Source organism: Bactrocera tryoni, chromosome 1, assembly GCF_016617805.1.
Source record: "Bactrocera tryoni isolate S06 chromosome 1, CSIRO_BtryS06_freeze2, whole genome shotgun sequence".
NCBI lineage: Eukaryota > Metazoa > Arthropoda > Insecta > Diptera > Tephritidae > Bactrocera > Bactrocera tryoni.
Genome location: NC_052499.1, coordinates 68,024,472 through 68,041,895, shown reverse-complemented (window position 1 = coordinate 68,041,895; position 17,424 = coordinate 68,024,472). Strand labels below are relative to the sequence as shown.

Below are 17,424 nucleotides of genomic sequence, written 5' to 3'. Positions count from 1 at the left end.
GTCATGTCGTTCGAATGAATTAAAACACTGCAGCTCTGAAGGTATTCGACGAATACCCTCCGGGGGAATAGAGGAAGGGTCCGTTGGATAAGTCAGACGGAGAAGGACCTGGCTACCAAATAAGGTTTTTTACCAAAGTCAGGTGAAATGGGTCAAAAACTTTACCAGGAAGCGAAGTCGCAATTCGATATTATGTAGTTTAAAAAACGTTAAATAGTATCTTTAAGTTTTTTCTTGTATGCATATCCTTTTCATCTTTTTCATTACCCGACATTTTTACTCGAAATTATTGAAACATAAAATTAATTTATTTTTGAAATATCTGTTATATTCACTTGCAGAAAAACGAAAAGCAACTCAAAGACAGAAATGTGAATGTGAAAGGCATTAACTAGGTATACACAAAATAGATCAAAAACTGTTACCAACATATAAACAATGCAACGTATTTACAAATAACACTTTCGCATACAGATTAATGGCCACCGTCGCCACCTAATCCACCTAGACCGCCAAGGAGTCCAGCACCGCCACCGCCACCGCCGCCACCACCAGCACCAGCGCTACCAGCACCGCCGCCTCCACCGCCACCACCTGAAATACCACCTGCAGCGCCACCACCACCGCCACCACCAGCGCCAGCGCTACCAGCACCGCCGCCGCCACCGCCACCACCTAAAATGCCAGCAGCGCCACCACCGCCACCGCCGCCGCCAGCAGCACCCTCACCGCCAGCGCCACCAGCACCACCAGCAGCCACAGGCACAATCTTTACCACCGGTATCGATGGCACCGAAACAACAACGGGTGCCTGTGGTTCCAATACCAAGGGCAAAATGCTAGCTTCGTTCTGCATCACACAGACCAGGCATATCACAGCCAATGTTAGCACCTATAATGGTGGTATAAAAAAGAATTGGTTTAAGTTCTAATTATTAGAACTAATAAAAAGAGTTGGCAGCTTCAATTGACTTACCACAGTATGCTTCATTTTGTCTTAAGCTCTTTACAGCCGCTCGACGTTTTTACCAAGTGTCGATCGGTAGTGTTATGCCAGCTTCAAGCATATCCAACGCTTTTATAGGTCACCACTGCCAGCAAGGTTTGCATGATTCTTAGATGAGTAGGTGTCGCTGCAGGCCCCTTTAATTGCACTTAGTCAAGACACGAAGTGAAAAAACAGTAAAATGTAATTTACGGGAAGAACTTCAGCTCACGCTGTCTTATAATTATTCAGCGCAATTTACTGCGGCCAACTTCAAGTACAAGTTCATTGCGTCTTTTCTAAATACTTCCCGTTCGATTTCATTTCAGCATGCAATCCGGTTAATGAAGCGCGCCGTTGCTCTCTTTACGTCGTAAAGTATTTCAGTATTTTGCATAAAAATCCGGTAGCTCGTAAGCATACTCTTATATGGAGTTGAGCCGCAGTGGTCAAGTCAGCGCAGCTTATGTGGTCTTCTGATTTACAACACTCTGTGATTAATTTTTGCAATTCCTATAATTTATGCGCAGAAACTGGTTCAATCAGCTGTTTGAGTTGTTAACACCTCACTTGCCAATGGTGTAATAAGCTTTAATTAAATCATATGCTGCACGTGTTCGACTTAGTACGGATACACTAGCCAAGCTTGCACTTGATCTGAGCGCAAAATTGGATTTCCTTTTATGTAAATTTAGCATTTTTGTCGATGCTATCGATGTACGTTTGACTAAGTGGTCCGCATGCGCCAATAAATTATACCAGATTACCTAATACGAACACGCAATTAAATGCTTACTTTGTTATGGTAAATAAACAAAATACTTGGAATTTTATTTTTATAAAGGTGCAAAGTGCATAATGACAAAGAACTTGAAGAATGATTGGTTATTTGTTTGTAAACAGGCGGAACTGGACCACTCTCGCTCCACACCACCACCGTTTTATTTACAGATGCATTGGTATTACACTTGTAATTATGATTTATGGCAATTAATAATGCAATTGCTTGAAGACAATTGAAAAGTAGGCGTGAACTAGTAGAAAAGTATTGTTTGTAAGGTTGCTTTTGAAAACTACTAAACCTTTTATAAAATGGTACTCTTCTAAGTCACTACTTTAAATAAATCGAACTAACCTTCGATTCTTTGACTGTATATGTGCTAAATTTAGGAATATATAGAACAAAATAACAGCCGGAAGGCCCAATTTTCGTCCACTTTTGGCAGCAATTATGCTCGTATGTCAGCAATAACAAATCGAATATTCTCCTCCAAGGAGTCAGTCGACTTATCTTCGGAGACAAGTGACTTCATATAACGCCACAAACTCACGACGCATGATAATCCCGAAAATTCGAAAAATGGTCTCGTTGACTGCACGGCATGTGATGCCGTATTGTTAAAAACAAAGGTCGCGCAAATCAACATCCTACAATTAAGGAAAATTCACGAAAAAGTCATTAATCATAGCTCTATGGCGTTCCTCAATGACTTCAACATAAAAGCCGACTTAATTTTTGAAGAATAATAGATAAATAATTCTATATGACTACAGAGCACACCAAGTAATCACTTTAATCATTTTAAGAATGCAACGATGTCTCAACAATGGTTTGTAGATTATCGTCATCATTGCAAATGTGAAAACTCTGTCTTATAACGTGCCCTTTTAGTCAAAAGTGATCTTTATCGCTGCACAAAATTTTCTTGTGAAAATCGAATTCGATGGACATATCGTTTAGGGTTCATTCACCGAACTTGCGTTGCGCTTGAAGGTCGTTTGACTTCATTTATTGCACGAATTGAATTTTGTAAGCAGATAAATCAATCCGCAAAAACTTCTGTAAATTGGATGTACACAGCTCCAAATTATTGGTGGATCCGCAATGCCGGATGGGCTCCCTCAGCCCATGATGGGCTCACTCGATACGCTGCTCTGCACCAACAAAAGCATCTTCAGTACGCACTGTACGACGTCTCTGAGTATGCGCATTATCCACTAGAGTAAATGTGGTACGAAACCGATCTATGGTTGCTCGAATAACCAACTCTGTTCTCTGGACGCATATAGAGACCTTACTTGTCCTACTGAGATACAAAAAGTGCATTCGACGATTTTTACAATGAGTGAAATTATTCAACAAAGAAGTTCCTTTAAATTTTAGAGTGAGGAATCAAATTTTTGGTGCCAAAAAGTTCATAGTGTTAGAAAAAAGTCTTCGGTGATAATTGCTTGTTGGGAGCTAGTGCTTTTGATTAGTATAAATTATTCAAAGAGGGTCGAGAACTCGTTGGCCACTAACCAATTCCACCAGGACGGCCATCAACATCAACTGATAATCACGACACGTGAAATAAAGAAATTGAGACTTTAAAATCGACGATTAACTGTCAGAAATCTTACTGACATCGTTGGAATACCGGAAGGATCAGTGAAAACCATTTTGAAAGTTAATTTGGATACGATTGATACCAAAATCACCAAATTGCTTCAAAAACAACGTCGCGCTGACATCTGTGAAACAATGCTTTCCGACAACCAGGATGTCATTCAAGGTGTTATTACTGACGATGAGTCTTGGATCTATGCTTACGATCCTGAAACAGTCGATCAATCGACCAAATATTGTGAAAAGGGTAAGCCAAAAGCCGAAAACGCCACGTCAAACAGGACAATAATCATGATTAAGTTGACAGTTTTCTACGATTATCGAGGTGCATTCCGAATTGCTTCCGACTGGCCAAACTGTCAACAAGGACGTCTATTTGATTGTTACGCATCATTTGCATGAAGCTATTCGTAAAAAGAGGCTGGAATTATGTTGTCGGCGTTTGTTTTGGCAACGCGATAATACTCCGTCGCATATTGCATTAATTCTTCGTAAGTTTTTCGCCAAATTTTCACAACTGTTCCAAGGATTGGAAAAAAACGTTGACACAACAAGTATATTCGGGACAAGGGGTATTACTTTGAGGCAGGCGACATTAATTTTGAAGAATAAATTAAGAATATTGAAATTTAAATAAAATCTTAATTTAGTTTGCTCATAGTCTCCGAAGCATGTCGAGGGGTGATCGCCGATTTGCGTTTCAAACTAAGGTCTACAAGAATGTTAGGCAGTTTTTATTTTAGTGAGAAACTATCACAAGAACAAATTATGTTATATTCAAGAAGTCCTGACTTCCGGCAGCCTCGTCACAGCTGATAACGCGTTTAGGAAACTGACGATCATTGAGCCGATAGGACTGGAGCAACAAAATTAATTAAGTAAAAACTCCGAAAATAAGAAAAAAGGAGAGTAAAAGCGTCGTCCTGCTAAGCACTTGGTAGATGACACCTTCTCTAAAGAAAAACTTATGTATGTTGTATTTGGCACCGAAGACTGAGGTGTTAAATACGTGAAACGAGAAAAAATTTCATCGACAGAAAATTATCGACTTTCCGATCTTGAGGTGGATACACCAGAACATACATTTCTTGAATGTCCAGCGACAGCAAAAAGAGGAAACAAATCCACTTCAACAAATCCAAGGCACTTCCAACAGTTCAAGCGCGTTGCAAAGCTTCCTTACTTTAAATGTGGGGATGTGGGTGAAGGAAGACCCCATTATAATGCATTTAGTATATAACGATAAATATTAACAGCTGTTCGAAAATAAACTACCAATAATTTAAGAGTCGACAGCCGAGATTACGGCCAACAACCCACACACTTGGCTATAGCAACTTGAATAAACTGAGATCTTAAACTATATGCATTTTAAGGACTTTATACTGTGTGATAATTCGGGTGGTGGAGCACGGTGCTCGCTCGTTCCAAAGATGTGGTTGGCCGTGGGGAAACGGTCGGCGCAATTTATTCCACAAAATGTTAAATAAAACAAAGGGTTTCATATAATAAATGTATTTAAATATAATATAATTGGAAACACACTTACCACGTCTGTATAGCTGAACGGTCGCAAAAGGAGAGAGCGCGCGCAACTTTTTAGTAAGTGTTTAGTTGCGCGCGAATTAAAACTTCGAAAAAACTTCGAAAAGAGAAAAAGAAAAGATTGCTCTGCTGATACAGACGTGGCAAAGAAATTGAGCGGGGGCGGCGTCAATATTCTCCCCGCCTTGCAGTATTACTGCAAATGCAGTTTACAATAAATTGCTTAAAACTAACTTAACTAACTGACTCCTGCATTTCCTCTTCCACGTCTTCTTTGCAGATGGGGTGGCCGACGAGACGAATCGAGTCTGGTTCGGTCCGGGAAATGCCGCTGAGATGAATCGAATCTCAGTCGGTCTTTACCATGCCGCCAATTTGCATCGAAGTCACCACCATCCGAGGTCGGCGAGACGACTCGAGTCTAACTCGATCCTGGGTAGGCGGTGAATGTGAGAGGCGTTGGCAGCCAGTGCACTTTATTGTGCCGATCCTATACGACACCGGATACTATATATCCCAGGGTCGTATTGTGGGCGATGAGTTGGCCCATTGCTGCTAGTTGTAACCCGGGCAACATGAGCCGAGAGTAAACGTCCGCTCCCAAGATTACTGCAACTGGCGCTGACTTGTAGAACTCGGGCTAATCATAGAACGCACTGTTATTAACCTTGTAGCAGTTCGCACTCTTATTAAGGCGGTTGGTGACAGCGCACTTCTTTGCTGCCAAGGTAAAGTTGCTTGCCTATCCTTGATGATACGGCGTGCAACTGCTTGACTTCAAGCGTCTCGTCCACGCCTTCGCCTTGGATGGGGTGGCCGGCGGAACGAATGGAGTTCCGCTCGGTCCGGGCAATGTCGCTGAGACGATTCGAGTCTCAGTCGATCGTTGCCATGCCGCCAATCCGAAAGGAAGTTACCAGCACCCCGAAGTCGGCGAGACGACTCGAGTCTGGCTCGATCTTGGGCGTGTGGTATGCGGGAGAGGCATCGTTGGTCAGAGCTTTTCCTTGGATGCGTGACTAATGACGTCGGTTGACACGGTTGAGAGGGGACCAAATCGGGCGTGCCGATTGTCAATGAATTCTCTTCCATTTCCGTTGCCTCGACCTGCCGTTCCCATGTTAATTCAATGACATCCTGGTCTGGTTCTTTGGCGTCTGAGCTGATGCCATGAAGAATTGTATGGTGTGGGTTGCCGCAACGTTTACAGCGTATTACGCTAAAGCATTCATTCTTCGAATGGCTCGACGAGAGGCAGTTGCTGCAAAATCGGTGGATTAATGTGGTCCGCAGCCTTACTTCCGGGGACAACTGCCGGAACTTTGGGCACCAGCGAAGTAGATGGCTATCTACGCATAGGGGGCAGGTGATTGCCGTCATTTTCAATAATTTCCTAAACGAAAAGGAAGATTATTAACGTGTGAATTTATAAAATAAAGTTAACATTGATTGGGTATAATGACAATCTTTGTGATAGGCCGACAAATTAAGCCGCGTTGAGTTTGGATGTCCCCCACCCGAACTCGTTGATCCAAAACTGGATATACTTTGATGATGCTGCCTAATCTCCATTCATTTGGAGGTACATTTTCATCACGAACTACCACCAGGTCGTTGACTTGGACGTTCTGTTGGAACTGTTTCCATTTCTTTCGTTTCTGCAGTTCCTTTAAGTATTTGGTCTTCCATCTCCGACAAAAGTGCTGACTTAAGTCCTTTAAATTTTCACTTTGGTTTACGAATGATAGCGGTCTGTCGGTTATTTCTGGTTCTGCCAATGCATTTCTATTCCGCTGATTGCTATTGTGTTGTTGCTGCTGAGATGTTTGCATTGTTGTTGTTGCTTAGGTAAAAAATTTGTAATTTTTACACTACAAAAATGATTTTGTGTTTGTTGTTGAGATATTGATGAATTTATTTTTGTTTCTTCGGAGGGAACGGAACCTGTTAAAATCCAACCGAACACCGTACGTTGTGCAGCGATGGATCCGAAAATTTTCGATTTTACCCCGTTTAGTATAATTTTCGGGTAATGATCTGCTCCGATCAACAAGTCAACCTTTTGACTCGTATAGAAATTTTTATCCGCTAAGGGGATATTGGGTAACCTTTTAACAATCGAAGGGTTTATTGATCTGGATGGAAGCAGTCCAGTTAATTTTGGCAGTACCAACGCTTCCGCTTCTAATCTTAAACTTTTGTTACGGGGCGAGCCAATTGTAATCGAGCATACCGATTGAACTCGTCCTGATACGGTATTATTCAATCCTGAAACTCGCGCGCTGATATTTTTGCTTGCCAGATGTAAGCGTTTTTGCAGACTGTTGCTTACGAAGGTGGCTTCAGATCCTGAATCAATCAGGGCTCTAACAGTGAAGGTGCTCTCGTTGTGACATACGGTCACCATGGCTGTACCTAAGAGCAAGCTTCGACTGGTAGGCACATTTGAAATATTGGCCTTAATAGAGGCCACATGAGATTTAGTAGAAATCTCAGTAGGGTTTGTGCTGTCGGACATCTGAGCTATTTCCTCATTCTGATCCCGGTGAATCATGGAGTGATGTCTCTGTTTACATGTATTACAATTAAACATACTTTTGTAATTTTTTACTTCATGTGAGTTTGATAAACAATTTAAGCAGACGTGAAGTTTTCTGACAGCATTTAATCGTGCATTAGGCTGCATCTCAATGAATCTTTGACAAGTTTTCAAAATGTGCGATTGAGATGAGCACAGTTTACATTTGATATTATTTGTCTTGGCGTGATGGGAATTGATGGGTTTGGATCCAATCCTTGACTGCAAGGTTGGTATCCGACCTTCACCATCAGCTGATTTAATCTTGGGTTGAGTACCCAAATCGCCTTTGAGGTTTGATACTCTCTCAAGCGTTTTAACCCGTTTGGTTAGAAATTTGTCTAAGTCAACCCATTTTGGGATCTCTGAATCCGAATCCAGAGATTGTTCCCAAAGCGACAGTGTATAATCCGGAGTCGGATAGAACACAAATACGTAAATATGGCATCCCAACTATCTACATTGATGCCATGTATTTGTAAAGCTGAAATGCAGCTATTAATCTCCCGCTGTAAATTTCTGAGTTCGGTCTCAGATTCTGTTGAAATGTGCGGGAGCTTGAACAATAAATTTAATTGTGTGTTAACAAGCACTCGCTTGTTTTCATACCTACACAACAAATTGTTCCAAGCCAATGCGAATCCGTCATTCGTCAATGGCGCTTTCGAAACGATATCTTTTGCCTCACCTCGCGTTTTTTGATTCAAATGGAATAACTTTTCTACCGCCTAGCCTTGGGTTATTCCCATAAATGGCGGCAAATAAATCCCTAAATGAGGGCCATTGTAAAACATCGCCATGAAATATTTCGGTATCGCATGGCGGTAAGTTGATTGTATACCTCACGGGTTCTACCGTTTGTTGTAACCGTTCAGGTTGAATCACTGTAGAATTTGAAGTTGGGCTTTGGTTGAACGCCGTGAGGTTGTGCATGTGTTCGCCCATCAAGGCCGCGCAACACACATACGCGTGGTAACAGCTTGAATATTTAAGCTTAATGTCGTCAATTGAGCTTGTGTCGGAAGGATCCACTTTTGGCAAACACAACTTGTATTCTGACTTTACCTCTGCCCACAGAGATTTCAGTTCAGTTTGTTGAACTTCCAGAGAGTAGGCACTTTGGTTGTTTGCTGTTGGAGTAAAAGACTCCTCAAACTCTAGTAGAGCGTCTGCAGCAGTGATAAATGCTCTGCTGGCTTCCATTGTGTTCGAAAAATTGAACCGGAACTGCAAAAATGTTGCACAAAGTCGGATCTAAAACTTGAAATTAAAATTTAAAATATTTGCAAATATGTTGCAAAAAGTTCAAAAGTTGCAGCACCAATCACGGACAAACTACAAATTGAGTTGATGATAGGCAGTGCGTTGTTTCTTTATAAAGCGTGAAATTTCGAGAGAACAAAAAGTTAATAAATTTAATGAAGTATTTTTTCAAAGTATTTTTCCCAAATTTAATTTGAATGTGCTTGCTGGGTAATCGGCCCAATGCACTTGTACTTGCACTTGCAAATTTAGTGAAGTATTTCCTCAAAATATTTTTCCAAAATTTAATTTGAATGTGCTTGCTGGGTAATCGGCCCAATGCACTAGCACGCCTAGTCTTCGACTATGTACACAAACAAAATTGCTTTGTGCTTAATTGCTTTATTAAAATCCAAATATGTATAAATACAGATAAAAATTCACAAGCACTTATTTGATTTATATTCACTTTGTCTTTCGTTCACTGGGTTATTCGAACTATTTCGAATTCACCACTACACTCTTTATGCTTGTTGGTGTCCTTCTGGGTTGGCTGCTACGCTGCTTTGCCTTTGCTGCTTCGCTTGTGCTGCTCTCCCTTTGCAGTTTGCCTTTGCTGCTTCGCTTGTACGTCTCTGCTTTTGCTGTTTGCCTGTGCTGCTTTACCGTGTTGCTCTGCTGGTGCTGCTCTCCCTTGCTTAGCCTTAGCTGCTTGGCTTTCTTGTTGTCGCTCACTTCACTTTTTTTAATTTCTCACTTCACTTGTAATTTTGTAATTTTTTTTGTTTGTTTGCACTCGCGAAACTGCAGCTGCGCTATTGCTGCTTGCCTTTATTGCTATTCGAGCAATATATGGAAAGGCAGAGTTGAGCGACTAGCCTCAAATTAACCACAAGGAAAAAAAACAAAAAACCGAGAGAGATTGTTGACGCTCCAGACGAGGTTTGTGCGTCCAAGAAATTTATAACTTTTCTCGAATAACAGAGTGTGGTTTTTTTTTGTAAAGTGAAATAGTGCATTTGCCAGGTGTATTTGTTGTTGTACTTAAATGAAGTACAATACTACCTGCAATCTTGTGCTTTGATTTTGTGGGTAGAGTGCCAAAAATAAGTTTTGGTCTCCACTTCACACAGCACAATTGGTTTTGTACATAAATGACGCACAAATTAACCAATCTATTGCCTTTTAGCTTGCAGAGCACAAATCCAAAATATGTTTGGCTGTAACTTGCGTGTTGCTAAATTGGGCAAATTATGCACTTTCACTTTAATATAAAATCGACTTGTTACCTGTTATCCGGCTCGAAGGACCAATGATAATTCGGGTGGTGGAGCACGGTGCTCGTTCGTTCCAAAGATGTGGTTGGCCGTGGAGAAACGGTCGGCGCAAATGATTCCACAAAATGTTAAATAAAAACCAAAAAGTTTCATATAATAAAATGTATTTAATTATAACAAATTGGACAAACACTTACCACGTCTGTATCTCTGAACGGTCGCAAAAGGAGAGAGCGCGCGCAACTTTTTTAGTTAGTGTTTAGTTGCGCGCGAATTGAAACTTCGAAAAAACTTCGAAAAGAGAAAAAGAAAAGATTGCTCTGCCGATACAGACGTGGCAAAGAAATTGGGCGGGGGCGGCGTCAACACTGTGTTGCACTAAATTATACCGTTATCCCAATATCAGCATTTTGCTTCTCACCACACAAAAGCTTCGTTGGCAATAATATTGCCTTTTTGGAATGCAATTAAATACCTTCGGTGCAGATTTAGCAAACTCTAAGCACAAAGGCATGCAAATATTGCCGAAATCTGTAATTTGAGGAAATAAAACAACAACGATAGCAGGGTATGGAGCATAGCAAGTGCTCAAACTACTGCTGCTCATACAAAATTCTTAACACACATATATATATGGGATTTATGGTAGCATAACGGTATGTAAATATCTGAACTTTCTATCGAGAAACTATTGCTATTTTTAATAAAAATTGTATTCAGAAATGTTGGAAAAAATTTTTGTTGAGTAACCACAAAGAGGAGGAAAATGTGCTGGCGGATTGGAGCGGTGTAGGCAAGGAGCTGCCTGGAACTATTTATGCATGGTTATGTGAATTTTTCAACATTTTTATAGCCTCGTAAGATTTTGTAATAAGTATTATAGTTTTGTTCATCTAATGGCTACTTCAAGCACCCACAACTAATCAAGAAAGATATAGAGTTATATATTTGAGTAGTCGAAAAATCTTTTCGTATTTTGTCAATATACAATCAATCTCCAGTGCTACCAATCACATTGTGTCATACCATATAGTGTTGGAAAGGTGCGATTTAAAGCTTCATTTAACCAAAAAAAAAATTAAATTCGAAGAATTTGAAAAAAACAGCTGTTCAAAAAAATAATGAAGAAATTCGCTATATTTTGAAACTCTTGCAAGCCACCAATAAAATGTTTGAGGTTTACGGAGACGATGCTGTATCAGTTCGTGTAGCACAACAATGGTTCGCTCGCTTCCGTTCTGGAAATTTCGAATTACACCGATGAAAGTTTTACACTGATGGAATAATGTGTCTAGAGGAAAAATGGCAAAAAATGGAGGACCGAAATGGTATTTATTAGTACAAATATGTATAAAAAAAAATAAGTTGAAAATTGATTAGAAGTACAAAAAGACTTTTTCGACTACCCAATATATGATCTTCGTTATACCGTTTAACAATTTCGAGAGCATGCAGCATTTGGCTACACCCAAACTGAGTCCATCCCTAACTTGTTTCAACATAAATTTAGAAAAAAATTTTTGCTGACATTTTACCGAACACAAATTCAGCTGTCGCAAAGGTATCTTTTATCTACTGATTTTGCAATCATTTTATCTTTACCTACAACAACTGCACTGCGAAATAGAAATTTGAAGCACAAAGTAAAAGTTCTATCTCAATTTCATGCCAAGTGCGCTGTTTGAATTTTAATGGATTTCTTTTTTTTTTTTTTGTTTCATTTTCAGCTATCTCTGCCACCAGCAGTGCGCTATAATCGAACGAAAATTGTGTATCCTTTCTGCGGGGCAAACAAAATTTATACAATTTTTACCATTGTCTAAACTTACTGCAACGCTTACATATGTATATAGATATATATATATATTTTTTTTGTTTTAATTCCTTGCTTCCTGTTATTCGCTACGTAGCATGCCTCTATAGATTTCTAATCGCAAAACCCAAGAATTTGAATACAAAAGCGTCAACGATAGCAATACTAGCATATATACCGGAAAGTGTATGTATGTACATATATATGCATGTATATGTGTATATATGCATGTGTGCATATACATACTTAGACTCTCACATCTAAATATGTACCATAACCATGTGCCCGCACATGCGGTGCCTGTCACATCCGATTATAATTTTTATTACATTTACCCACCTTTTTTGGCCTTTGTGGGCTCTTGTCACTAGCAACCGGGAAGGAAGGGGAAGCAGGGCGTGTTGGCTCAGATCATAGGTCGACACACTGTTAGCAAAGCATTAAGCGGTGTTATTTTTGCATTTTTTCGATGTGTGGTGTTGAGGGTGTGGGAGCGGTGTAAATGTTGTTGTAGTATGTTTCCGAATTTCGAATATGCTGAATGTTAAATCCGTTTTGTGTTTGACTAGAATTTACAATGTGCGCTTACAAGTTTTTTCCCTTACTTTGTGTTTCTTATTTTTCCTATTTTTTCGTTTTTGTGCTTGCCAGCACTTTCGGATGATAAACGCATTATGTCATGCCCACAGACGAACCTTAGGTTTGTAGTACACGTGTGCGCGTGACATTATCTCATCGGCTGCTATGCAACTATTCACTTCGTTTACTCAAGCAGAACGTAAAGGGTAGCCCACAGCATTTATGTATTTATCTTGTCACACTTTTCAAGTTGCACGAATCGGCTGCTGGGCGCAAGTCAAACTCCCGCACTTTAAAGGCGCAACGCCTTTTGCTTGGCGTATCTCTAGTCATGCATATCTTGACATTTGATGTGGGTCACTAAAATACTTACTAGGCAAAAGTAAAAGGATTAATAAGACAGAAATATATATTATCATAGTTTCACAGTTAATTTCTAGGCTTTTTCTTTTATTCTTATATTTTTTGTATTTAAAATGTTCGCCTGCATTCCTACTATGCTCTTGACACGTTTTGATTGGCGTATATCCTGGCTACGAGCTGACAATCAACATTCGTGCAGAGATAACATCGACACTTCAACGCCGTTAATGGATCATCGATCGTCCTGCCGACAAATTGGTAGCCTTGCGGCATTTACTACCTCCACTCCGGAGGTTCGGGCGCTTAACTGTTGCACACATGTGGGCAGACATAAATATAATCTGCAAATAAATCACTTCTGCAGGTAGATCCACAAGTGTGAAAGGTTGCCAATAACTGCGATAAATTATTAAGCGGAAAATTTGTAAACGTGTGAAGAGTTGACAGCCACTTTTCAAAGTTGTTATTTCAACACGGTACCTAACGGCACTCTGTACACTGTTTAAGTGGTTTTTCGTAGGCTTAACTTTTGTGCAAAGCACTATAAATGAAGTTGTTAAATCGGGCTATATTTTGTGATAAAAAGGAGAGGACGCGGAAGGACAAAGTACTGTATATTACAATAATGTAATAATTCAATTTTATTTCACGAAGCGTTTAGCTTGAGGAAGTGATTCGTACCCGAATCGCTCTCACTACATCAGTTTTGACTGCACTTCGAAAATAATCTAAAGTCACTAATAGTTTTTTTTCGCCTAACTGTTGTTTGTATCACCTAAAACTAATCGAGATAGATCCCATAAATAATCAAGGTGACGATATGAGTTGAAATCTGAATGTCTGTTTGTCCATCCGTCAGTCCAATCGTTCAGCTATAACCTCCAAATTCGCTCAAGACAAATCCTTTAATCATCCCTACCGTCAAAATCGATGAAATCGGATGATAACCCTACCTACTCTCCATATAACAGGAATGTACTACAAATGCGATGAATTAACAATTAAATATACCAGAGACATAAATTCTATATATGAGAACATATAAGGTACTTTATAGGAGCCGGTGTCAAAATTTGACGATTGTTAGGTGAAATCACATACATTGCGACCTGTTCGACCGATTTCAACCGAATTCGGTATGTAGATAGGTTTAGTGACTATCTGACCACACAACTAAGGCTTTAGGAGACACATTGTTATACCACCGGGACTAATATTCCCTCACCCCATAGTCTCCACTCTGAACCTGTCGCGTGTAGTATTATATTTACAACCTCTGATACGCCATCCAGAAACTCTCAAGCAATTATGTTTCCTAACAGCTTTTACAATAGTCTTTGTTTGATGCACCTGGTCTGCCGGCATGTCTGCGAATTACTAATGTTCTTATATCATTCCTTTTGAATTTTAGTAGTCGACATGTGCGGCCGCTGTTCCATTTATGCCACGTTGGCCTGCCAGTTGCGAATGTTGGGGATTGAGAGACTCAGCTAAATTTATAATATGTTCGTCGATTAAATATCTACAAGTTGTCAGGGGCATGTAAATACCTTCTTTTTCGGAGTCTAATTGTAGTTTTATGCCTGTTCTAGCTAGTTCATCTGTTTCACAGTTACCAAGCATATCACTATGACGTGGAACCCATTGCAAGTTTATCGCGAAATATAATATTAGAGCCATTAAGAGATCAAAGCATTTTTCTACTAACTTTGAGATTGATTTCAACGCCGCTTTCCCATGAATTTATATACGTTTATGGTAAATATAATATATTCCTTGTTGTGAGCACGCTCCTTGCCAGAACAACAAGGCGTTCTTTGATTCTTGTCATCACCGCTTGTAATACAATGCAAACGCGATTTTGTTAACTAATTTTGCTGAAAAGGCAACATCTCGCAGTTACGATCGTTTGATTATTTTTCCTTGTATCGATCCATGATGGTATAATATTGGCATTCATAAAGATTTCTACCTGTATAAGGTAGAAACATTTGTTGGACTACTCATTGGTAGGGAAAAATTCAAACTGTATTAAGAAAAAATATTTAACGTTTCCTTAGCGAAAAATAGCTTGGTAAACCTTGTTCTTCCAAAATATTTTAAGAAATACTACTATGTTAGCAGTACTTGGAACTGTAAAATCCGGATCCATTCCGGTTATGTGGCCCCGACTGAGGTCATAACTCCTGAAATATCTTTCATCTCAAATAACTTTGTTTGTTTGTTTCAAAAATATTTATTTGAGCTGGGATGTTTCGAATTTTATTCCATTACTTTTTGAATAATTAAATAAAAAAGGCAGATGGGTCTTCCAAACCATATTTGATTTAATTTTGAGGGCTCGAAAAAATAAACTCTCTATCTACATTCAACCATTTGCTTTCATATAAATATCGGATGATCCAAGTGGAAGTACTTTTTTCAATAGCCCCTTTTTGAGTCAAGTTGTTTTTGTTCAGTATTGTTTGGCATTTTATTACGGAAAGACTTATGCACGACTGCACAACGTTTACAAATCGTTCAATTTTATTACGAAAAAATCAGAAAAATGTTTTTCGCTTGTCTCGCTCAACTTATGGTCAACATAATCGGCATACTGAGCGCACTATTCGCCACTTCTTGAGACCGAGTATTCATTATTGGGCAATATTGGACCAAATAGACCACATCCAGAACACAGTAAAGAAAATATAGTAGCCGTAGCTGAGGGTGTACACAAAGACCGTGGAGAGCCAATTCGGCGCCGTTCGCAGCAACTCGAACTGACCTACGGAATGACTTGACGTATTTATGTCGAGATCTAAAATTGAATGAGTACCAAATATCGCTTGTACATTGCCTATAGGCTATTAAAAAGTTCCAAGAAGCTCCGACGTTTTCCAACTAAATTTTATTCAGCGGTGAAACCCATTTATGATTCAATGCATTTTTAAACAAGCAAAATTATTACATTTGAGACAAAGAGCAACCTCAAGAGATTCAAGAGCTTCCATTTCAGTCTGAAAAAACGACGGTTTGTTTTGATTATTCTTCCAAAATGATGACGCGCCACGATAACTGACTATCTGATGCCTGCTAGCGATCTCGGCGACATTTGGTTTCAACAAAACGACGCCACTTCTCACACATCGCATCAATTAATGGATGCATTGAGAGAAAACTTCGGTAAGCAGATAATTTCACATTTTGGGCCGGTCGATTGACCACAAAAATCATCTGATATCACAACGTTAGACCTTTTTCTATGTGGATATGTAAAGTCTAAAGTCTATGCGGACAATTTCACTTCAATTCGCGCTTTGGAGCAAAATATCCATTCCAGTTGAAATACTCGATTGAGTCAGCGAAAATTGGACTCAATGGATAGACCATCTCAGACATAGACACGACCAATATTTGGAAAAGATAATCTTCAACAAAAAAATGCGAAAGGATGCTCTTTCAAATGAAGATAAACCTTCTCTATTAAATTTTAAGTTTCTGTGTTTTTTCTTTAAAAAAGTAGGGAACCTGGAAATAATTGAGAAGTATGTTCCGTTAATGGAACGTTTGCGCATTGCGAAGATCGATACAATTTCTCAATACTGATATACATTCAATCTCAACTGCTGAAATATTTGGAATTGTGGTAAACTTTATAATAGCCATTGCTATTGCTCTAGATCAGATATTTTTATTTATTTTAAAGAAAAAAATAATAAAACCAATGCGAGTTGATAATAAAAATCTCACTTCGCTTATCTCCACAATTAAATCGTCGGCAAGAGAGCATAGGTCGTATATAAACATATACAAAAAAAACCCAAATCAAAAATAATGTCGACATACGTATAAATGTACTCACGATATTTAACTGGTAATAATCTGAACTTATAATGTATAAAATCATAACAAAATTTAACCACGCGACTTAATCCTTTCGTTTCGAAATTATTGCAGTTGCCATATTACAGTTTTTAAAATTATTTGTTTCTAAATAGTATTTTAAGTAAAATAATGATCTCAGTGCGATAATATTGATTTAGTATACAATAAAGACAAAAATCACTTGCAGGTTGAAGCCACATATACAAACTATATTAAAATCAGGGTATAGCTCTTTGCAGCCACGAGGGGTAGCAATAAAGAACTCGGCATCAAATAATTTTTTAAGGGCTTTAAAGGTGGTTTTTGTCTGCCAGCCAGTTAATATCGAAGCCAAGCATGAGATTACGCTCACGCCATTACGACTTAATAATCTGGGAAACTAGGTTCGATCCCGAATTCGAACAATACTTCATTCAACTAAGGATGTCTCAGAAAAGCCAAAGGCTTCAATCAACCAAGATTACGAAATTAAAAATATTGATATACATATTCACTCAATCACGTTTTCATTAGTAAAGAAATCACAATGCTCACGAGCTTAGCTATGAAGATATTTAATTTTGTAAGCATTCGATCAACGCGATTGTTATATAAACCCAACTCTTTTTTTACATGGTTTCTTTTTATACGGATTTGAAGTTGCACGGTTGAAAAAAATTTTTTTGTTAAAAACTTTTAATCTAGTACGGTTTTAAAATCACTGTCTTGCAATTACCATTGTTTTTACCACACCATTGCTGAAATGAACATACATAGTAAAACCCTTTATTCAATACCTCTTATCTA

The 17,424-nt window shown here is 39.0% G+C and overlaps 1 protein-coding gene across 1 annotated transcript; it reads right to left on the bottom strand.

Moving 5' to 3' along the window:
* Positions 1-302: 302 nt before the first annotated feature.
* LOC120766437 (glycine-rich protein 5-like) lies at positions 303-1,041 on the bottom strand. Its single transcript, XM_040091946.1, has 2 exons — positions 977-1,041; positions 303-892 (listed from the first exon to the last, which is right to left on the bottom strand). Exons 1-2 carry the CDS (start codon positions 989-991, stop codon positions 476-478), a joined length of 432 nt encoding a protein of 143 aa, XP_039947880.1. The 5' UTR covers positions 992-1,041; the 3' UTR covers positions 303-475.
* Between the last annotated feature and the right edge of the window lie 16,383 nt (positions 1,042-17,424).